The sequence below is a fragment of the Leptonychotes weddellii genome, chromosome 8 (assembly GCF_054177405.1).
Source record: "Leptonychotes weddellii isolate Sample4059 chromosome 8, ASM5417740v2, whole genome shotgun sequence".
NCBI lineage: Eukaryota > Metazoa > Chordata > Mammalia > Carnivora > Phocidae > Leptonychotes > Leptonychotes weddellii.
In genome coordinates this window covers 65,690,057-65,714,365 of record NC_138376.1, presented here as the reverse complement: position 1 = coordinate 65,714,365, position 24,309 = coordinate 65,690,057, and the positions used below count along the sequence as shown (strand labels likewise).

Genomic DNA, 24,309 nt, shown 5'->3' with positions numbered 1-24,309 from the left:
CCTGGTTAGTTTGAGGAAAAGATAACATTATATGACTGTCCATCTTGTTTTTGCTGAGCATATTCTAAAGTTGTAATGACCATAACCTGCTTCAAGAATTCACATAAATCATTTAATAGAATGGGAAAAATGAATGGAAAAATATTGTAATTATTAGATAACCTCCATCTCACTTTTCAGGAATAATCAAATTAGCCAACCATAAGGATATGAAGGTCTTTAAGTCATTTGTAAAATGTGGTCCTAGTCAGCGAGGTATCATTTAATTTATATTAATGTGGTTTTTTGTTGTTGTTTGTTTTTTTAAGTAGGCTCCACCCCCAGCGTGGAGCCCAATGTGGGGCTTGAACTCATGACTCCGAGATCAAGACCTGAGCTAAGATCAAGAGTCAGACGTTTAGCTGACTGAGCCACCCAGACTCCCCTATATCAATGTTTTAAGAAATGTTAAAATTACCATGCTTTATTACATTGATGGCACTATCCAGTGAAAATTTCTTTCTTAGGGACATTTCATGATTTTCTGTTATCAGCACATGAGATTCTGGAACTTTGTCTTGAATACTTGATTATAGTTGTTACATTATTGAGGTTGGACTATCTCACACATTATGTTAACTTTTAATTGTTAGTTGATCAAAGCATATTTCAAGGATAAATATTGTCATTTATAAGCAAAATAATGACATGCAGTTCAGCATTCTAGACAGTCACTTTTAAATTTGAAGTAATTTTTTTGAAGAGTTTTAGTATTATATCATTAGTTATAAGTACGTTTGGAACAGATACCAAAATAAAAGAGAAAATGAATTGTGATAGTTCAGATTCTTTTACATGAGATATTCAGCTGGTAAAAAGTTCCTTCAAGGGCTCCACAAACTACAACCAGTCAGAGGTTACTCTGTTTGAACAAAAAACATTCTAATGAATTAAGGAGGAACTATCTATTGAGCTAACTCAAAATAGGCTGATTCATTTTTATGGAGTCATGAAAAAGATAAAATTAATCACTTCTAAAAATGAAGATTGCCAGTACATGCCTAGCAATGAAAAAATAATAATTCTGTACCTACTATAATCCATGTTTTAATATATAAAATATATAATATTTACTACAGGAATATTCAAATTAAAATTAGTAGCAGAGAGAAGACCAATTTAATATGCATTCTATCAGTGAGACACTTAGGTGGTTCTTTGTATTTTTGGTTATAGTTCATGTGTCAGTCAGCATTTTATAAAGAGCTCAATGAAGCTGAAATTCAGATTTGCAGTAATTCTTTTCAATGTGGAATATAACAATCTCAGTCATTTTGGGGTCTGTGATTTAAAACAACAACACCAACATTTTTCTCTTTGATTGATTATAGCTATTATTGAAACAGCTGGTAACATGTGACATGGTGCTATAATTTAGACTGAAAAAATTGAATTGTGAATTATATCCACTCAGCTTAAATTTCTCTGTTTCTACTCTCCAGAGCATCTTTTGTACTTCTTTTCCTGCAGAAATGGCTTCTTAACATAATGTTCCTACATTTTCCCAGGGGAAAACAAGGACTTCACGGTCAAATTCTTGTCCAAAGTATACATGGGAAGCTAGTACAACAAAAACAGAAGGAAAAAATAAAATAAAATAAAATTCAGAATTTACCAGTACAGGAAATGAAGCTTTTAGTCCATTTAACCTTTTAACAAATGTGCTTTACACATACATCCATCATGGTGTCATTGTCAAGGAGATGAACATTTATGGATACGATGATGATTCAGATGATTTCAGATGTTTATATTTGAAGCTAATTCCCGCATAAGTCATTCTCCCATCTCTTCTTTTGTAGGTAGAAGTAAGCCCACAGAATAATGTTTAGGATCATTAGATAACAAACGAGGCAGGAAGTTATATGTATGTAATGATTTCCCTGTTAAAATCCACTTTTAAACTATTCTGCTTCATGTTCACACAAGCAGTTCTTCAAATAACAGATCTCTTCATTCAGAATGATCAGAGTGGATCAATTTAGAATTATTTGTGGGCTCAGTTTGTTGTATGGCCTGTGAACTATTGTAGACTTTATTTTTTAAATATATTTAACAAAATTTGGAAGATGAAGTTTGTACAGTTTTTTACAGCTTTATCAAGGAGTAATTGATATATAATAAACTGCACACAGTTAAAGTGTACAATTTGATTGGTTTTTATGTGTGAAATCATCACTCCCAGGATAAGATGATGAGTATTTCCAACACCCTCCAGAATTTTTTCTGTTCCTTTCTAATCCCTCCTTCCTCCCACACCCTTCTTTGGCAGCCACTGATCTGCTGTTGAGAATTTATTTTCTAGAGTTTTATACAAATGGAAGCATATAATAATGTGCTCCCCCCCACACTTCTTTCATGATTAAATTCATCCATGTTGTTTGATGGGCATTTGAAATGTTTCTAGTTTTTGGCTATTAGGAACAAAGCTCCTATGAAAGTTGGATACAAGTCTTTGTGGACGTTTACTTTCATTTCTTTAGAATAGGAGTTGACAGTTTTTTTGTCTAAGGGACCAGATAGTAAATGTTTTGGGTTTTATAGGCCTGGGTTTTCCCTTTTTTGCACCGCGGTATAAAAACTCCAGATAGTAAGCTAGGGCAGAGGTGAGAATGACTTCATTTGTTTTCCTTCTCTCAGGGTACCACTGACCTGTGCTGTCTCTTGTCCAATTTCTTTTTTCTTTTTTTTTTTTAAGATTTTATTTATTTATTTGACAGAGACACAGTGAGAGAGGGGAACACAAGCAGGGGGAGAGGGAGAGGGAGAAGAAGCAGGCCTCCCGCGGAGCAGGGAGCCTGATGTGGGGCTCAATCCCATGACCATGGGATCACGACCCGAATGGAAGGCACATGCTTAACAGCTGAGCCACCCAGGCGCCCCTCTTGTCCAATTTCTGAAAAACATTGTATAACATTGTATATTTAGTTGTTTAGTGGGAGTAACACCTAGTCCAGTTCTTGTGACTCTGTCTTGGCTGGGAGTGGAAAATTTGTCTAAATATTTTTTATCAGTTATATTTCTTTTCTTTTTTTTTTAAATTTTATTTATTTGAGAGAGAGAATGAGATAGAGCATGAGAGGGGGGAGGGTCAGAAGGAGAAGCAGACTCCCCGCCGAGCAGGGAGCCCGATGCGGGACTCGATCCTGGGACCCCAGGATCATGACCTGAGCCGAAGGCAGTCGCTTAACCAACTGAGCCACCCAGGCGCCCTCTTTTCTTCAATTTTAAACTACCATTATGTCCAGATATATGAGTTCTGTTTTCAAATTATATTTATGCCATAGAATATGTAGCTCCAGTACTAAGGAAGAGATGAGTGACTTTTGGATTCTCTAGGAGCTCATCTCTTAAAATACTCATCTGTTTATACAGGAATATTAAAATATGTTAACTTATCAATTAATATTGTACCCCCTCATTTAGGAGTCACTCTCATTCTCCTATTGATGGCTTATTTTGTTTTTTTTCTTTGTGATTTTTATATTAAGACCTTATATTATGAAAGAAAATATACAGAAAAGTACATAAAACAAATAAAATGTACAGTTTTATGAAATTTTGTGTAACCAATACTCATTTAACCTTAACATAATGTTCCTACATTTTCCCAGGGGCACCCAGGGCAAGAAAGAAAATATTTTCTATCATCCTAGATGCCTCCAGCATGCTCTTTCTCATTCACAAACTTTTCCTTCCCACCAAAGATAACCACTATCCAGACTTACTCCCTTTCTCTTCTTTATGCTTTTATTACTTAAGTATGGATCACTAAGCATGGTTTGGTTTTGCCTGTTTTTGAGCGTTACGTAAATGCAACCTTATGTTCCTTTAGGTTTGGCTTCTTTTGCTCGGTGTCATGATTTTGAAATTTATCCATGATGTGGGCAAATTCATTCTTTTTCATTGCTCTCTCTCCCTATAAAACATATTATATAAAGGCATTTGCATAGATGGGGTGATTACCCATAGTAGTCAAACATATACATATGTGTGCTTTCGGACTTAAGATAACAATGTGTTTTATAAATTTCTTCTACTCAGTGGCTTCTTTCAGTCTCTTAATGTCTTTTTTTTAAATTAGCATTTCTTCTCCTACTTTTGAGATATTATTAACATATAACATTGTATTAGTTTAAGGTGTATAGCATAATGATTTGATATGTGTATATTCTGTAAAGTGATTACTACAATGAATTCAGTTCACATCCATCACCTCACATAGTTTTAAAATTTTCTTTCTTGTGATAAGAACTTGTAGATCTACTATCTTAGCAAGTTTCAAATATATAATACAGTATTATTAACTATAGTTACCATGCTGTACATCACATCTGCAGAACTTATTTATCTTATAACTGGAAGTTTGTAACTTTAGCTATCCTCATCCATTTCCCCCAACTCCCATCTCTGGTAGTGACTCTGTTCTCTGTGTCTGTGAGTTTGTTTTTTTTAGATTCTGAGTATAAGTGAGATCATTTGTCTTCTCTGTAGGACTTATTTCATTTAGCATAATGCCCTTGAGCTTTATGTTGTTGAAATTGACAGGATTTCCTTCTTTTTGTAATGGCTGAATAAGACTCCATTTTGTATGTATAGCACATTTTCTTTATCCATTCATCCACTGGTGGACACTTAGATTGTTCCCATGTCTTGGCTATTGTAAATAATGATGCATTGAACATGGGGGTGCAGATACCTCTTTGAGATAGTGATTTCATTTCTTTCAGATATATATCCAGAAATAGAATTCCTGGATCATATGGTAGTTCTATTTTTAATATTTTGAGGAACCTCCATGCTGTTTTCCGTAATGGCTGTACTAATTTACATTCCCAGCAACAGGGTACAAGGGTTCTCTTTTCTTTACATTCTCTCCATCATTTGTTATCTCTTGTTTTAGGGTGTTTTTTTTTTAATAATAGCTGTTCTAACAGGTGTGAGGTGGTATCTCATTGTGGTTTTGATTTGCATTTCCCTGATAATTAGTGATGTTCAGTACCTTTCCTTGTGCCTGTGGGCTATTTGTATGTCTTTTAGTTCCTCTGCTCATATTTTAATTGGATTTGTGTCGTGTGTGGCTGTTGAATTGTATGAGTTCTTTATATATTTTGGTTATTAACCTCTTATCTGACATTTAATTTGCAAATATTTTCTCCTGTTCTGTAGGTTCCCTTTTCATTTTGTTTATTGTTCCCATTGCTGTGCAGAGCTTTTCAATTTGATGTAGTTCCACTTGTTTATTTTTGCCTCTGTTGTCTTTGCTTTTGGTGTCAAAAAAAATCACTGTTAAGACTGATGTTAAGGAGCTTATGTCTATATTTTTTTCTGGGAGTTTTATGGTGTCAGGTCTTACATTCAGTTCTTCCATCTATTTTGAGTTAACTTGGGTATGGTGTGGGGGACAGGCTGTCTCTTGCTTGCTTGCTTGCTTGCTTTCTAAGTATAATGGATAGACAATGTTATATTAGTTTCAGGTGTACAATATACTGATTCAACAATTCTACTTATTACTCAATGCTCACCACAGTAAGTGTAATCACCATACAATGTTATTACAGTATTACTGACTATATTCCCTATGCTGTACTTTTCATCTCCATGACTTATTTATAACTGGAAGTTTGTACCTCTTAATCTCCTTCATTTATTTTGTCCATCCCCCTACACCTGCCTCCCTTCTGGCAACCATCAGTTTGTTTTCTGTATTTAAGGATATGTTTTGTTTGTTTGTTTTTAAAATTTATTTTAATTAATTTTTTTGTTTCGAGTTTTTATTTAAATTCCAGTTAGTTAACATAGTGTAGTATTAGTTGCAGAAGTAAAATTTAGTGATTCATTCCTTACATCTAACACCCAGTGCTCATCATAAGAAGTGCCCTCCTTAATACCCATCACTCATTTATATTCCACGTATAAGTGAAATCATATAATTCAAATCATTCTCTGTCTGACTCACTTAGTGTAACACCCTCTAGGTCCATTCATGTTGTCTCATGGCATGTTTTTAAAATTTTTTATTTTAAAATAATTTTAAACATATAGAAAAGTTCCAAAAATAGTGCGGAGTATTCCTGTATATCTCTCACATTGTTTTCCCCTATTGTCAACATCAGGAAATGAATGTTAGTACAATACTATGAACTTAACTACATTCCTTATTCTAATTTTGTCAGTTTCGCCACTAATATCTTTTTCTCATCCAGGATTCCACATTGCATTTAGTTTTCATGTCTCCTTAATCAAATCTGTGACAATACCTCATTTTTGTTTTTCATGATCTTGACACTTTTTGGAAAATACTGGTCAAGTATTGTCTCTTAGTTTGATCTTTTTCAGTACTTTTTGGCAGGAACACCATGGAAGTGATACTGTGTCTTTCTCAGTGTGTTTTATGGTGTTGGGAAAGGCATGTTGATAAATCTTACCACTGTGATGTCAGATTTGGTTACTTGGTTAGGTTTCTCTAAAGTTGCTATGTTTTTGTAATTAATAAGTGTTTTCTGGGGGACAAAGCTTTGAGACTAGACAAATATCAGGTTTCTTATCATACTTTCATCTTCTAGTTCTAACATCTTTCATTGGCTTTTGCCTACAACAATCATCACTGTGGTGTTTTTCAATTTTGATTTGGTGAATATTTCAAATAATTGTGAATTTCAATTTCCTTCATTTTTTGCAATGTATCAATGGGGATTTTACTCTAAAGAAGAACTGTCCCCTCTTCCCCATATGTTTGCTTATATTAGTTAGGATTTAAGAATATTTTATTCTATAGGTTATAATCCAGTACTCTCATTTTATGTTATTGTTTTGGCTTTGGCCATTGAGAACTTCTTCAGTTTGGCTTCTATGTCTTTTTGACATTCTCTCATTATTTTTCAGCACTTCCTCCTTACTTTCTAGTTCCATAGATGTTCCAGGTCCTTCTTATATTTTCCCTCAGGCCAGGAATCAGCTATTTCTCCAAGGACCCCAGTGTGTGTGTGTGTGGTGTGTGTGTTTGGTGAATGATAGAAAAACCTAGGTCCTCAGTCTAGTCATTGCTACTTAGTGTCATTACAGGCCCTCTCAGTTGTCAGAGCTAGGAATGTATCACATACTAACATGCACCTACACACACATTTATATTTATTTCTTTATCCATCTGTGAATATATTAAAAGCTGTGAATTCCTGCTAATACTTCTCATTCTAATCCAGCATCATAATGTTAATTCTAGCTTTTCCCCTTTGCTTATATGTAACTGTTTGTACAGTGAGAAACCTGCATCTCCTTATCCATGATATATTTATTTGTTTTTTAAATCCTAGTGTACGTGTAACATTTTCAGAATTACTAACTCATACCTCTGTGAGAAACAAGCTTTAGCTCAAGGACTATATTTGTGTACAGTTCTTTCTATCTGTAGCCTTGTGGAATATAGTCAAAATACTGTTTTCTAAAGTTACTTTAAGTTCTTTTTCATCCCCATCTTCCTTAATGTGGGATGTTATTCATTTGTAATACAATTATTCTTACTCCATTTTGGGTTCCCTCAACATTCTGATTGATTTTGATTGTTTACTTATTTATGTGTTTGGTGAATGAAACATTATCATGGTTATAATAGTCATGACTTGGGGCAGCTGGGTGGCTCAGTCAGTTAAACATCTGCCTTTGGCTCAGGTCATGATCCTGGAGTCCCGGAATCAAGCCCTACATCAGGCTACCTGCTCAGCGGGGAGTCTGCTTCTCCCTCTCCCTCTGCCCTTCCCCCTACTCGTGCACTCTCTCTCTCTCTCAAATAAATAAATAAAATCTTAAAAAATATATAATAGTCATGACTTTACAAAAAGGTATTCTCATGAAATTGTCCTTCATTCACCCTAAGACCTACCCCCTACAGGAAAACAATCTTTAGAGTTTCTGTTTTAGCTTTCCTGAAATCTTTTTGCACAAATGAACAGATACATGAATATTTTCTAGTGTTTTTTCTTTCTTAATTAAGAATAACATACTATATGGGTGCCTGGGTGGCTCAGTTAGTTAAGCGTCAGACTCTTGATTTCGGCTCAGGTCCTGATCTCAGGTTCCTGAGATCGAGCCCCGTGTCAGGCTCTGTGCTCAGTGCAGAGTCTACAGTGCGGAGTCTACTTTTCTCCCTCTGCCCCCCTCCCTGCTAGCACACTTTCTCTCTCTCAAATAAATAAATAAATAAATAAATAAATAAAGTCTTGCAAAGAGTAACATACTATATATCTTTTTTTACTTTTCTTTTTTCATTTATCAGTAAGTATATCTTAGAAATTGCTCCCTATCAGTAATTAGAGATCTTCCTCATTATTTTTTACAGTACATATTACTCCATTGTGTGGATTTACCATAACTTATTTGACTACTCTGCTGTGTACTTAGGTTGTTCCAATATTTTGCATACCAATAGTGTGCAAGTGAATAGCCTTGTACATGTGTATTTTTGAGTATTTGGAGGTGTATCTTCAAGGCAGATTGTTAGAAGAGAGGTTATTAGGTCAAAAGCTAAGTGCATATGTGGTTTTGTTAGATACTGCGAAGTGTCCCTCCATGACCATTGTCCTAGTTTGCTCTTTCAACAACGGTATATGAGAACTTTTGTTTCCCCCAGACTAGCCAACAGAATGCATTCTGCATATGTTTCAATTTTTGCCAATCTGATAGGTTGGAAATGGTATCTGAGGGCTGTTTTAATATGTATTTCTCTAATTACAAGTAAGTTTGAATATTTTTATATATTCTTAATGTCCTTTTGTGTGTGTGTGTATTGCCTTTTTATGTCTTTTTCTCATTGTTCCAACAGGTTTTTGGCCATCTTCCCCTTCAGTTTTTGAGTTTTTAATAATAGAATTATTAGTTTCTTCTCTGTTGTGTTGTCGCAAATGTTTTCCCATAGTTTGTCAGGTATCTTTTGACTTTATTTATGCTATTTTTGCCCTGATGGTTTGTTGACATTTTTATATATATGATTTACCAGTATTTTCTTTTGTCACATTAAAATTAAAGAGGAGTTTACCCAAGTTTATTTTCCTTCTACACTTATAAGGTTTTTCTCCACTGTCCTGCAGTGCCACCTTTAATTAATCGAGTGTTTGTTTATATGTAGGTCTGTTTCTAGATCCTCTGCTATATTCCACTGGCTTTTTACCACATGTTAATACCACATATTTTTTATTGCTGAAGCTCTGTCCCATGCTAATACCACATATTTTTTATTGCTGAAGCTTTGTAAGGAGTTGTGATAGCTAATGGAGCCAGTCTCCTTACTTTGTTCTTCTTTAGGAGAATCTTTTATATTTTTGTTCTTTTGCTTTCCCATGTATATTTTGTAATGAGCTTATTAAGTTTCTCAGAGAGATTCTGTCAGGATTATTAACATTGCATTAAGTATATTCAACATTGAGATTTCCTATCCACGAACATGATATATTCTCTCATTTCATTTATGTAGGGCTTCCCTTCCTCCTTTTCTTCCTTCTTTTTGCATTTTTGTTCATGAGAGAAATTGACCTATACGGTTCCTTTCTTGTACTATCAACATTGCATTTTTTAAAGAAAATAAAGTTTTTTTTTTTAGAATTGTTTTATGTTTCCAGATATTTGGGCAGAAAATAGAGAGTTCCCATTTATCTTCTCTCTCCCAGCATGTAGTTTCTTCTGTTATTATCATTACCTAGCTGTTAGGTTTTTAGGTAGACATAAGTTTTTCACTCATTTGGGTAAATACCAAGGAGTGTGATGCTGGATCATATGGTAAGAATATGTTTAGTTTTATAAGAAACTGCCAAACTGTTCTTCTACATTTTACATGTCTACCAGTAATGAATGACAGTTCTTGTTGCTCCACATTCTCACTAACATACTTTGGTATCAGTGTTTTGTATTTTGGCCATTCTAGTAGGTGTATAGTGGTGTCTCATTTGAATTTTCATTTCCCTAATGACTTGTGATGTTGAACATCTTTTTTTATGCTTATGTGCCATATATATATATATATAGCAAGATGTCTGTTTAGGTCTTTGGCCATTTTTTAATTAGGTTGCTCATTTTCTTATTGTTGAGATTTAAGAGTTCTTTAATATTTTGGATAAAAGTCCTCTTGCAAATATTTTTCCCTGGTCTCTTGCTTGTCTTTATTCTCTCTTGATCAGTATTGCCTTTTCATATCTGAATGTCAGAGTTATCCTGACTTGTTAAAATATAAATATTCCTTCTTTTTCTATATTCTGGTAAAAATTGTATATGATTAGAATTAATTTTCCTTTAAATATTTGGTAGAGTTTGCTGAAGAATCCATCTAGACCTTTTGCTTTCTTTGGGGAGATCATTAAAAATTTTTACGGTAGGATAAGTAAGATACTCTATTTTTTCTTATGTCAGTTTTAGTTCACTGTATTTTTCTGGAAGTTTTTCTAGTCTCAATTTTCAAACTCGTTAGTGTGTTTACAATATCCTCTTATTTTTTAGTATATGTAGGCTGTGTTCTCTGTTATTACTGATACTATTTGTGCTTTATCTTTTATTTGTCAGTCTCATTAGGGATTTATCAATTTAATCATTCTTTTAGAAGAAACAGTTTTTAATCTTTTAATCCTACTAGTGTATGTTTTCTATTCATGAATTTCAGCTTATTTTCTTCTGTTTTCCTTGGGTTTAATTTAGTGGTATTTTTCTAATTTCTTGAGGTGGTTGTGTAACTCACTGATTTTCAGCATTTCTTTTTTGACATATACAGTTTGGGTTATAAATTTCTGTCTAAGTTGGATTTGGCTGTATCTTACAAGTTTTGATATATTGTTATTTTGTTACCTAAAAATATTTGATAATTTCCTTTGGGATTTCCTTTCTGTCCTATAGGTTATTTATTGATGTATTTCTATCATTTTAAAAATGAGGATTTTCTGGTTATTTTTATGTTCTTGACTTCTAACTGAATTCTTGTGTTTAAAGACTGTACTCTAAATTATTTTATTTGTTTTTGGGGTGCCTGGGTGGCTCAGTTGTTAAGCGTCTGCCTTCGGCTCAGGTCAGGATCCTGGCGTCATGGGATCGAGCCCTGCATTGGGCTCCATGCTCAGCAGGAAGCCTGCTTCTCCCTCTCCCACTCCCCCTGCTTGTGTTCCCTCTCTTACTATCTCTCTCTCTGTCAAATAAATAAATAAATAAAATCTTAATAAGTAAATAAATAAATAATTTTGTTTTAAATTTGCTTCATGGCCCAGCATATGGCCACTTTTTATAAATTTTCTGTGTATCCGTATTTTGTGGTCCATGTACTGTGCAACTGTTGGGTGGTGTCCCTATATATTTTTGTTAATGGTATTGCTTGAGTTCTTCTATATTCTTATTGCTTTTGTGCTCTGTTTTTTCCATCACTGACTAAGAGAGGAAAGTTTAAACTGCTACTACGATTGTGGATTTGTTTAGTTTCATCATGTACATTGTTAATTGATTTATATGTTTTATAGCTCTGTTATTTGATGCATATAAATTTCTTGACAAGTTGAACCTGTTATTATTCTGAGATATCTTTCTTTACCTCAATAATACTTTTTACCTTGACTTTTTTCTGTCTGATAATATTGTTACAGATATATTTGTTCTCTGAATACTGACAGCTCAACATTTCTTCTTATATACCGTTGCAAAATGATTCAATTTTCTTTTGTTTGCTTCTGCGTTGTTTTATCCTTCCCTAGTCTTATTTATTATTTGTTATTTATTTCACTCAATATATACTTCATTTAACCAAACTTCATTTTTAGGTAACTTATTTCTGTTGGCATGCAGATTCCTTAAACATGGTATTGGTGGTGGTGGTGTTTTGTTTTGTTTTGTTTTAACAAAAGTCCAGAGCACTTGTTATGCCTGTACTAGGGTTTAGAAAGTAAACCAGAATAGAAAAAGTGTAGGCTATGAAAAGTCTCTAAAGATAATAATAAACTTGCTCATTGGCTCATCCAGGTTTTTTTCTGGGCCTAAGGGTATATGCTGCTGTTATTTACATCCTAATAGGAGTCTTAAAGAATAGAGGCCTTCTCAGTAATATGCATTTTCTCAAATTCAAAAGTGTGCTATTGATTCCATATTAAATGCATTTGCATTCTCCTTTTTCCTAGTAGTAGATATATTGGATGCAGTTTCTCTAAGAAGTAGGATTTTATGTAAATCAGCATTAAAGATACTGTAAATTTTGGGGCACCTGGGTGGCCAAGTCGGTTAAGCATCTGACTCTTGACTTCAGCTCAGGTCAGGATCTCAGGATCATGAGATTGCCCCACCTCCGGCTCATACTGGGCTTGAAGCCTGCTTAAGATCCTCTCTCTCCCTCTCCCTCTGCCCCTCCCCCCCACCCCGCCACTGCTCATGCATGTGTGTGCATGCTCTCTGTTTTAAAAATAAATAAATAAATAAACAAACTGTTCATTTTTTCAGGATATTTTGTTGCAGTTGAAAAATACATCTATTAGTAAGTATTGTAATTATGGGTTGTAGACAGAATAGTTAATTTTGAGTTATTTAGCTTATTCTTATTTTTAAAAGATTCCCTTTCCTTTTTTTAACTTTTTAATTTGAAGCAATTACAGACTCAGTTTCCTTTTAAAGCAGTTTTTTATATCTGATATATCATTAGGTTATGGTGAATGAGGTCCTTTTAAATAATGTTCATTCTGTTACTTGACAAGTTTTATTTTTCATTTATGTGAGAAACTTTTCTGGAAATAACTTTACAGCATTCTTTCCAGGATAGATATTTGTTAATATTTGTATTTGGGAATTTGAAGCAAAATGAACATTAGTTTTACCTGTGTTTACTTTTTGAAAAACTCTAATAGGTCTGGGGCGCCTGGGTGACTCAGTTGGTTAAGCGTCTGCCTTTGGCTCGGGTCATGATCCCAGGGTCCTGGGATGGAGCACCCCCATCGGGCTCCCTGCTCAGTGAGGAGCCTGCTTCTCCCTCTCCCTCTGCTGCTCCCCCTGCTTGTGCTCTCTCTCTCCTCCTCTCTCTCCCTGTCAAATAAATAAAATCTTAAAAAAACAAAAAACAACTCTAATAGGTCCATCCCTGATTCTCCCACCCCCATGTCTTATTGCTACTTTCCTCCATGCCCAGCGTGGAGCCTAACTCAGGGCTTGAATTCATGACCCTGAGATCAAGAGTCAGATGTTTAACCAAGTGAGCCACCCAGGTACCCTGCTATTTCCTTCTTTGATAGACACACTATCAAGTATTTAGTTACAAACAAATATTTTAGGAGTTGTTAGCATTTGTATAAAGGTTGTGTTAATGTTCATGTAACTTAAGGGCAAAGCAGTTATCTGGTACTAAATGAGTCAGGGTTTCTATTTTAACATATACATATGAATGCACTTATCAGTGCTGAATTAATGCCCTACTCTGGGGATTTAAAATATGTGATTGCTGTATTATATGCAAGTACCCTGTCACCATAAAATGGTGTATTATTTGACAACAATTATGTATACAATTTGGCAAAATAATTTTTTGAAAGGTAAAAACGGTTAAAGAAATATCCCACCTTAAAAGTGTTTTTCGAGTGTTAATTATTTTGTGCATAGCAGGTCTTTAGATCATATGGTACATATTTTTTTAAAATTTTATTTTATTATGTTAATCACCATACATTACATCATTAGTTTTTGATGTAGTGTTCCATGATTCATTGTTTGCATATTAAAACCCACTCAGTTGATGGTGGTAATATAATCTATGGTAAGTAATAATAGGTACATGAATGAGAGAGAACAGTATTTAAAAAGTGAAACATGTATATGCTACATAATTGATATATTTAAGAAATTTCTTGTTTAAGGAAAGGTAGCTGTTAGATAGGCAAGTTGGAGGAAGGGGGGCCACACTAAATGGTATATTGGCAAGCTTCCTGAAATGCATATGCATAGTAATTAGAGGCATATTGATTTTTAAATGTCAGCCAGCTTTTATTCTCTTCTTTCTTTAGCATCTATTTGTATGAACAGTGACTATTCTTACTTCTGAAGGGGGTTTATTAAGGTTTTTGTGAACATTTGTTATATAGGAAATAAATTACCACTGCTATATATAACTAACATTAAATTTGTGATACTGGCAATGATTTGTGAGAGATTTCATTTCTTATATGTTAACTGATGGCTAAGAAATTCTCCATTTCACAGTTGAGATTTAGAGACATTGCCTATGCTTTCTACTTATAGTTGGTGAACAAATGCCTTTAGTCATGTTTATGACCTTCAACAACATGCTAAAATGAATTACTGCAAGTATCACTTATATTCTAAACTTTAGCTTTTTGCTAACTTGGTTTAATCAGGATTGTGTTAATCGCTATTAACATTCTTTTAGTGGCCTTTAATGCTTTATAAGCCTTTAAAGAATGTCGAGGAGCAGAGGATGTTCCTGGGAGATTGACTGACTATCACCTTATTTCGTAAAGTCTAAGGTGCTTTGAAAGTGTGCTTTCTTAGTCTTCCTAGACTGAGTCAATGGAAGGTAACTACAGAACCATCTCACACCTGTCACCTGGAGACAGTGATTATAAGACATCATAGAATATCAGAGGCATTCAGTTTTCAGAGAAGTTAAAATATGAAGAAATGCATAGCCTGGAATTATTGAAGTAGGATTTTTTAAGTCACTAACTATAAATTTGAAAGGATGGTTATGATAATCTTGTGTTCTGATTTTTTATGATTAAACCAATATGAAACCCTGAGAAATTCCCATGGGATTGTTTTGAGTTTGCAGTCTTTTGTTCACTTTAAATACTACTCAGTGTTTCATTCTCAGATTCATGCAATAGAATATACAGTCATCCTTGAGATCATTTTTTTACCTGCCATGAAATGCTATTAATTTTCATTACCTAGCCTCTGAGGAGATGTATTTTGGCCTAGTTGCTTTGGGCAAGGAATATAGGCAGTTTTTTTCATATTCTTTATGTACATTAAGGTTAAGACTGGAGTTGCATTCATTTACTCACAGTGTCCATTGAGAAAAGATTTATGATAAAAGAAAAATGAGATAATCACAAGAATGTTTAATTATGTTCTTCTCATACCCTGTACCACTATACGCTCCACAAGCACAATTCTAATGATGGTGTTTCTTCATTCACATTGTTTGTTTTTAAGATTTTATTTATTTATTTGACAGAGAGAGACACACATTGAGAGAGGGAACACAAGCAGGGGGAGTGGGAGAGGGAGAAGCAGGCTTCCCGCGGAGCAGGGAGCCCGATGCGGGGCTCGATCCCAGGACTCTGGGATCATGACCTGAGCCGAAGGCAGACGCTTAATGACTGAGCCACCCAGGCGCCCCTAATTCACATTGTTTAATGCAGTCAGGAATGATAGATCTCTTTGAAGTGGGAATAGGAAGGGAAGGATGATGCAGAGAAGGTAACCATTATTATTTTTTTTACCCTCTGTATGGTTTGCTTTTTATTTTCATGTGTATTTATTTTTTATAAGAACTAAGTATATCTTACAGAAATATAACTTCATATTGCTTATAAAATAAAGATATGGCATTTGACATTCTTCATGGTTTATTCCAAACTTCCTTGGGTTTTCATCTTCAACTAAATTATCTCTCACTATCTCTAACTGTACTTGTCTACTTTTTGTCTCAGATCTTCTGCATTTTCAGGACTTGTTTAAATTTCTCCCTTTGCCTGCCCACCCTTTAAGGCTGAACCAAATCTCATCTATTTGAACTTTTCCAGCTCCCTCGATAGCAGGTACCTCTTACTCCACTATTTTGAAGTGGCAAACCATCTATCTAGCACTTATCAGAGACCACCTTTTGGTAGTTATTTATTTATGTGTCTAGTTTTCTGGTTAGATTTTGGGACTGAGTTACTTAGGTTTGTATTATCTCCTGTAGTATAGTAGAGATGTACAATGAGTGTTTCTTGAATTGAATCCTTAAAGATTTTTAAATATATTCATGACTTCTTTTAATTTTTTCCCAGAGACAGTATGTAGTAATTTTGCTAGAATTACTAATATGTTAGACTGTTCTAAGTTCCCATTCTCAACATTTACCACTGTTTTCTGAAGTATAAGAATTATTCTTGGGGGTGCCTGGGTGGCTCAGATGGTTAAGCATCTGCCTTCGGCTCAGGTCATGATCCCAGGGTCCTGGGATCGAGCCCCACATTGGGCTCCTGGCTCATCGGGAAGCCTGCTTCTCCCTCTCCCTCTGCCTCTCTCCCTGCTCATGCTCTCTCTCTCTCTGTACCTCTGTGTCTCAAATAAATAAAAAAAATCTTAAAAAAAAATTATTCTTGAATCATTACATTGTATACTGGAAACTAATGTAACATTGTATGTTAATTATACTTGAATAAACAAACAAAAACAAAGAAGTACCCTCCTGTGATAATCTGTTTCCAAATTAGTTTAAAAAAAAATGATTATTCCTTGTCTGGTTACTATCTCATAGAGATAAAAAGACAAGAAAAATTGCAATTTTTTTCACAGTATCTATTTGTTACACAAATTTTGATGATTACACAAGCTTCTTATATAAGGAAGAGTATTTTCAAAATAATGTGTTTTTGTTTTGTTTTGTTTTTTTGTAGGTTACTTCCTCAGAATGTTGGTCTGCTCTATGTTGGAGGTTATGAAAGACCCTTTGCACAAATCAAGGTATGATTGTTCATTTTCCAGTATTTTTCTTGGGTGTAGTTCACTTCTCCGGAACCCATCAAAAACCTGCAAATAACCATCAACATATCAAAAATATTACGAATTTGAATTACTGATTTCATTTGCTTTTGCATATCCCTGCTGAAGAAGTAGTTCAGTTTTTCAGAGAATTGATCATTTTATTTATTTATTTTTTTAAAATTTTATATATGCATTTGAGAGAGAGCAAGAGTGAGCAAGAGAGAGAGCATGAGCAGGCAGGAGGGGCAGAAGGAGAGGGAGAAGCAGCTCCTTGCTGAGTAGGGAACCCGATGCGAGACTCCATCCCAGGACGCTCGGATCATGACCTGAGCCAAAGGCAGACGCTTAACCAACTGAGCCACCCAAGCGCCCGAGAATTGATTATTTTAATATTCTTGCCCATAGTAATGAGTTAAATTTGACCAAAGCACTATATAAATTTTGATATGCTTAGACCTTTGAAACCATCACCACAGTCAGTATAGTAAACATATCCATCACCCCCAAAAGTTTCCTTGTACCTCTTTGAGATTCCTCACTCCTGCCCTTCCTTTTTCCCTTCCAGTACCACTGATCTGATTTGTGTCATCATAGATTAATTCACATTTTCTAGAATTTTATATAAATGGAATTATACAGTATTTGTCCTGTCTCTCTCTCCCCCTCTCCCTCTCTCAGCCTCTTTAATACAGCGTAATTATTTTGAGATTCATCCATGTTGTTGCACTTACCAATAACTCATTATTTATAATGCTGAGGAGTACTCCCTTATATGATTATAGCACAGTTTTTTACCTTTTCACCTGTTGATGGACATTTGGGTGGTTTCTGCTTCCTGGCTACACTTGTATACAAGTCTCTGCAGAGATATATCCTTTCATTTCTCTTGGGTAAATACCTAAGTTGGCAATGGCTGGATTAAATGGCAGTTGTATGTTTAACTTTTTAAGAAACGACCAAACTATTTTCCCACCAGTAGGGTGTGAGAGTGCCAGTTCCTCCATATCCTGGTATGGCCCATCTTTTTAAGTTTAGTCACTCTTACAGTTATATAGTGGTATTTCACTGCAGGTTTATTTTGCATTTCTGTCATGCCTAATAATGTTGCGCATTTTGTCATGTACTTATTTGTCATCTGTACATCTCTAGTGAAGTGTGTGTTCAAATCTTGCCATTTTTTAGATTGGGTTTTTGTGTTTTTACTGTTGAGTTATGAGCATTCTTATATCTTCTGGATATAAGTCCTCTATCAGATATGTGATTTTCAGCTTCCCCCCCGCTCTCCACCCCAACTATGGCTTCTCTTTTCCTTTCCTAACAGGGTCCTCAAAGAGTGGAAGTTCTTAATGTTGATGTTCAGTTTATTAGTTTTTTACCATGGCTCATGCTTTTGGTATTGATCTAAGAAATGTTTGCCTAACCAAAGTCACAGAGATTTTTCTTCTTTGTAGTGTAGAATCTTTATAGTTTTAGGTTTTACATTTTGATTTAGTATCTATTTGAGTTAATTTTTGCATATGATTCAAAATTCAAGGTATAGAGGAATGCTGAGCCCCCTGCCTTTTTGGCACATAGATATCATAGATACTTTGACACATACATACTTGTTGTAAAACCATTTTTAATTTAATTTAATTTAATTTATTTTTTTAATTTTGAAAATATGGAATGCTTCACAAATTTGCTTCACGAGTTTGCATGTTGTCCTTGAGCAGGGGCCATGCTAATCTTCTCTGTGTCATTCCAATTTTAGTATATGTGCTGCTGTAGTGAGCACCAAAACCATGTTTTAGAAACTACCCTTTCGACCATTGAATTTCGACCTTTGTATCTTTGTTGAAAATCAATTGACTATATATGTGTGAATCTATTTCTGGACTGTTCTATTCCATTTATCTGTATGTCTATCCCTCCACCAATACCACAATATCTTGATTATTGTATCTTTTTTTTTTTTTTAAAGATTTTATTTATTTATTTCAGAGAGAGAGAATGAGAGAGAGCACATGAGAGGGGGGAGGGGCAGAGGGAGAAGCAGACTCCCCGCCGAGCAGGGAGCCCGATGCGGGACTCAATCCCGGGACTCCAGGATCATGACCTGAGCCGAAGGCAGTCGCTTAACCAACTGAGCCACCCAGGCGCCCCCATTATTGTATCTTTATAATAATAAGTCATGGAGACAGATAGGTAAATCCTCCAACTTTGTTCTTTTTCAAAGTTGTTTTGGCTAATTAGGTTTCTTTAATTTTCATACACATTTTAGAATCATCATGTCAATTTCTCTAAAAATGCCCACTGGAATTTTGACTTGGATCATGTTGAATCTATAGATCAATTTGAGGAGAAATGACATCTTAACAATACTGAATCTTTTAATTCATGATGACCACATATTTCTCGATTTATTTAGATTTTAATATCAACAATATTTTGATTCAGTATATTGGCCTTGTACATTTTTAATAGATTTATCCATAAATATTTTATATTTGGGATGTTATAAAAGTATTTTTTAACATTTTTATGAAGACTTTTTTTGCATAATTTCTGTATAAATAAATATAGGAAAAAGGTTTTAAGTGAAATATAATTAACATACAGTAGTATATTAGTTTCAGGTGTACAATATAATGATTCACCTTTGCTGTACATTACTCAGTGCTTATCAAAATAAGTGTACTCTTAGTCCCCTTTATCTATCTCACTAATTCGTCCCCTAACCCACCTCCCCTCTGGCAACCACCAGTTCTCTGGATTTAAGAGTCTCGGTTTTTTGTTTGTTTCTTTTTTTTATTCATTTGTTTCTTAAATTCCATTATATGAATGAAATCATATGGTATTTGTCTTTCTCTGACTTATTTCACTTAGCATAATGCCCTCTAGGTCCATCTATGTTGTTGCAGATGGCAAGATCTCATTCATTTTATGGCTGAGTAATATTTCAGTCTGTGGGGGGGTGTGTGTGTGTATATCACATTTTCTTTATCCATTTATCTTTTGATGGGCACTTAGGTTGCTTTCATATCTTGGCTATTGTAAATAATGCTGCAGTAAACATAGGGGTGCATATATCTTTTTGAATGAGTATTTTTGTTTTCTTTGGGTAGATATCCAGTAGTGTAATTATTGGATCATATGGTAATAATATCTTTAAATTTTTGAGGAACTTCCACACTGTTTTCCATAGTGGCTGCATCAATTCACATTTTCACCAGCAGTGCAAGAGGGTTCCCTTTTCTCTACACCCTCACCAACACTTGTTATTTCTTGTCTTTTTAAGTCTAGTCATTCTGACAGGCGTAAGGTGGTCTCTCACTGCAGTTTTGATTTGCATTTCCCTGATAATGAGTGATGTTGAGCATCTTTTCATGTGTCTTTTGGCCATTTGTATGTCTTCTTTGGAAAAATGTCTGTTCAGGTCGTCTGCCCATTTTTTAATTGTTTTTTTTTTTTTTTTGTATTGTAGAAGTTCTTTATATTTGGGTATTAACCCCTTATCGTATATTTTATTTGCAAATTTCTTCTTCTATTTAGTTGGTTGCCTTTTTGTTTTGTTGATGGTTTCCTTTGCTGTGCAAAAGCTTGTTATTTTGATGTAGTCCCTATCAAAATACCGACACTATTTTTCATAGAACTAGAACAAAGAATGCTAAAATTTGTATGGAATCACAAAAGACCCCAAATAGCCAAAGCAATCTAGAGAAAGAAGAACAAAGCTGGAAGTATCGCAACCCCAGATTTTAAGATATACTACAAACCTGTAGTAATCAAAACAGGATAGTACTAACACAAAAGTAGACACACAGATCAATGGAACAGAATAGAGAGCCCAGAAATAAACCCATGCTTATATGATCAATTAATCTGTGACAAAAGAGGCAAGAATATACAATGGTGAAAAGACAGTTTCTTCAACAGATGTTGCTGGACAGCTAGCTACATTGCGGAGTAATGAAATTGGACCACTTTCTTACACCAGACACACAAAAAAACTATGAGACCCGAAACCATAAAACTCCTAGGAGAAAACATAGATAGTAATTTCTTTGACATTGACTGTAGAAACAGTTTTCTAGATATAAAAGTATTTTTTATTTTAATTTCTGATTGTTCATTGCTAGTATATAAAAAGATTCAATTTTTATGTGTTTACTTTAAATCCTGCAATTTTACTATACTCAATTATTAGTGCTAGTACTTTTTTTGTAGATTTCATAGGATTTTCTACATCATCAGCTAATAAAGATAGTTTTCCCTCTTCCTTTCTGATCTGGATCCGCCTTTTATTGCTTTTTTTTGCTTTACTACATTGACTAAAATTTACAGTACAGAGTTAAATAGAAATGGTGAGAACAGACCATCCATACCTTGTTCATGATCTTAGAGGGAAAGCATTCAATCTTTCATCAAAAACTGTTTTTATAGTAATATTAGTTAAGGGTTGAATCCTAGATTCCATCTAGACTCTCTTGTAAGAAATGGAATAATAATTATGAACCTTCAAAGTAATTAATAAAAAGGATGGTTTGAGATCATCCTTTTTTGTTATTATAACTTTTTGTTAATGTTATCTTACAAGCCTGTGAAATTTGTTTTATGTTTTTTGTTTAGTTCTCTGATTTTTCTTTGCATTTGTTTCTTGGCTGTATGAGTTTTCTCTTGTTCCAGTTGAGGGGTGTGAGTTTAAATTCCTTTCTACCTGCATATGATACATTTTTATGCTTTGAAAAACAAGGATATTTCATAATAGACTGAGCCTGAATAGGACATATAAGATATTTAATATTGAGGAGGTTTAGTAACATTTTTGACATTTTTAATGAAAAATCTTATTTTAGTTACCATAGCATCAGCACCTCTTTAAATACCTCCACTAATTTAATTTAAATCAAAACACTCTCAAAAGTTCACCACCAGGATCTTAACTTGTGGACCCTCTTGAACTTTTCAAATTTCTTAAGTAATGACAAGCATTCAGATACATTTGTTTTTTTCTATTTTTAATATCCCTGGAACACAAGTTGGCAAGGATTTCTTCATAAACCTCTCTCTCTGTTCTGTTCACCTAATTCAGCAGTGTAGCCAGGAATCCTAATAAGTTTCTGCAGGAGCATTTTTGAAAGCCTAATTTTTTTCTGTCCGTTGGTCTGGAAAATCCCGTTTCTCCATATTAGAACTGAAATAACTAAAAAGTGAGAGGCTTATATAACATATTTAGGAAAGGGTACAATGTGTGTGTGTGTGTGTGAGTTACATGTTTCAAAAACATGGTCTAAGTGTACATATGAGGTTAATTCCTCCGTCACTCACCTGATTTATTGACATAACATTTTCTTTATCCAGGCCTTTCCTAACAAGCTCAGTGACAGAGGTCAATCCTTTGTCAACCCTTTATCTTTTTATTAATTATTTATTTAAATTTTTAAAATTTAAATTCAATTAGCCAACATGTAGTACATCTTTAGCTTCAGATGTAAAGTTCAGTAATTCATCAGTTGCATATAAAACCCAGTGCTCATCACATCACGTGCCCTCCTTAATGCCCATCACCCAGCCCTTTATGCCTGGATAAAAAAAGATCCATTATTTTAGGGCACCTTTCTTTTCCTTTTGATGTTACTGTGAAAGGTTTCTCTCATAAACTGTGAAAGGATTTCTTATCTTTATTAATCATTGAAGTTCCTTCATAATTCTTATGGTTCTTACGAAAATGCTATATTGATCCTTACCAAATTAGAATACTTAAAAGTTAATTGGAAAACAGTAAAAGAATCATAGCTTCAATGCTTGAGATTAGTAAGGTTCATTTCCTCCCTTGCCTAGCACCTGACTTGTTTTGGACATGAAATACCAGTACTTGTTATGTTCATCTTTCTCCCATTAAACTAAATGTAGTGATACTATGTTGTATAGTATAGATATCAGATATAACCTTTAATAAATGGAAACTGCTTTGATTTCCTTAAGAGCATATTGGTTGAGTTTTTTTGGTAAATAAGATAGGAAACTGTTCACTTGAATATTTAGGAAAAAGAATTCTTATTCATTAACATCACAGGACTAAGTTTGAGTGGCTTGGTGTTAGAGGCTCTTTTTGTTAGAAACATATTACAGTTGTATTTCAAAAAAGCAGCTCCATTTTATACAGATGAAAAAGAGAAACATAAAAACACAAAATGGATAATATTTAGACAAATGTTAAATGAGTTCAGAAATTTGCTATAGCATGACAAGAGATATCTGTACTATTAATGAATAGCATGAGTCATTACAACCATTCTTACATACATACACACTTTTCCATTATTTCCCACCTTTTATTTTTAAAAAGATTTTATTTATTTATTTATTTATTTATTTATTTATTTATTTATTTATTTATCAGAGAGAGAGAGAGAGAGAGAATGAGAGAGCACAATCAAGGGGAGCGGCAGGCAGAGAGAGAAGCAGGCTTCCTGCTGAGCAAGGAGCCCAATGCGGGGCTCAATCCCAGGACTCTGGGATCATGACCTGAGCCGAAGGCAGACACTTAACTGACTGAACCACCCAGGCATCCATATTACCCACCTTTTAGTTTTAATGTCTTATCCAAGCCCTAAAGACACAAATATGTACAAACATGTGACTTTATTAAATAGGCTTAGACTAGTACATCTTCATGCTTGTTTCAGGTTTCACTGTTTTTAGGGGAAGTTATTCCAACTTACTTTTATCTCTTAACATCTTCCATAAGTCATCCAGAAGGTTCTTTTTTCAAACAAGCTCAGTCCTTTTGTATATAACTTTCAGCCAAGGCAGTGACTCTTCTCAGATCATTAATTCCTTTCAGAATCCTATGAAAGCTATAAACTCTCTCTCTCTAGAAAAATACATGCACTTCTATTTATAATTTCAGAGGGCTCATGGGCCCTCTTTAAGGGCATTTAAGGACCCCAAATTAAGAACCCTAAAAAGTGAATAAAATATGTTTTTCCAAATTTTTCAGTTAACCAAAAAGGTATTGAAAACATAAACTTTTTTTTTTGTATTATACCCATTTTATTTATTTATTTTTTTATTCTTATGTTAATCCCCATACATTACATCATTAGTTCTAGATGAAGTGTTCCATGATTCATTGTTCGTGCACAACACCCAGTGCTCCATGCAGAACGTGCCCTCCTCAATACCCACCACCAGGCCAACCCATCCTCCCACCCCCCTCCCTGAAAACATAAACTTAAGTTTTTAGGAGAAGTTTGTCATCTGAAGAACTCGATTTTAAACTTGCATGATTATCTCTTGTTTTATCCTAAAACAAAACTAATAAACTAAATAAAACACTGATCATCTTATAACGAATTGTCATGCAGAGTCAGAAGGGAATTGCCTCACATATCCACTGCTATGGTTTTGTGCTGTAAATGAAGCAAATTTCACCCTCATCCAAGACTAACTTCTTTTAACTTTATTGAGATTAAGGTTCTAAATGTACTAGGTTCTACAGGACTTAAGTTTTCTTAACAGATATAGTTCATTATACCTTTATATGCAGTCTTTGAAATTAAAAAGTGAAGTTTT

The 24,309-nt window shown here is 34.3% G+C and overlaps 1 protein-coding gene and 1 non-coding gene across 2 annotated transcripts in view; one reads left to right on the top strand and one right to left on the bottom strand.

The window, feature by feature from the left end:
- RNGTT (RNA guanylyltransferase and 5'-phosphatase) overlaps positions 1-24,309 on the top strand; it is a 282,512-nt gene that overhangs the window by 214,382 nt on the left and 43,821 nt on the right. Inside the window, 1 exon segment of the mRNA XM_081829361.1 lies at positions 16,662-16,728. Coding sequence (XP_081685487.1) covers positions 16,662-16,728 — 67 coding nt within the window.
- Positions 18,425-18,526, bottom strand: LOC115941098 (U6 spliceosomal RNA). The gene has a single exon (XR_004075851.1). It is a non-coding gene; the product is annotated as a U6 spliceosomal RNA (small nuclear RNA).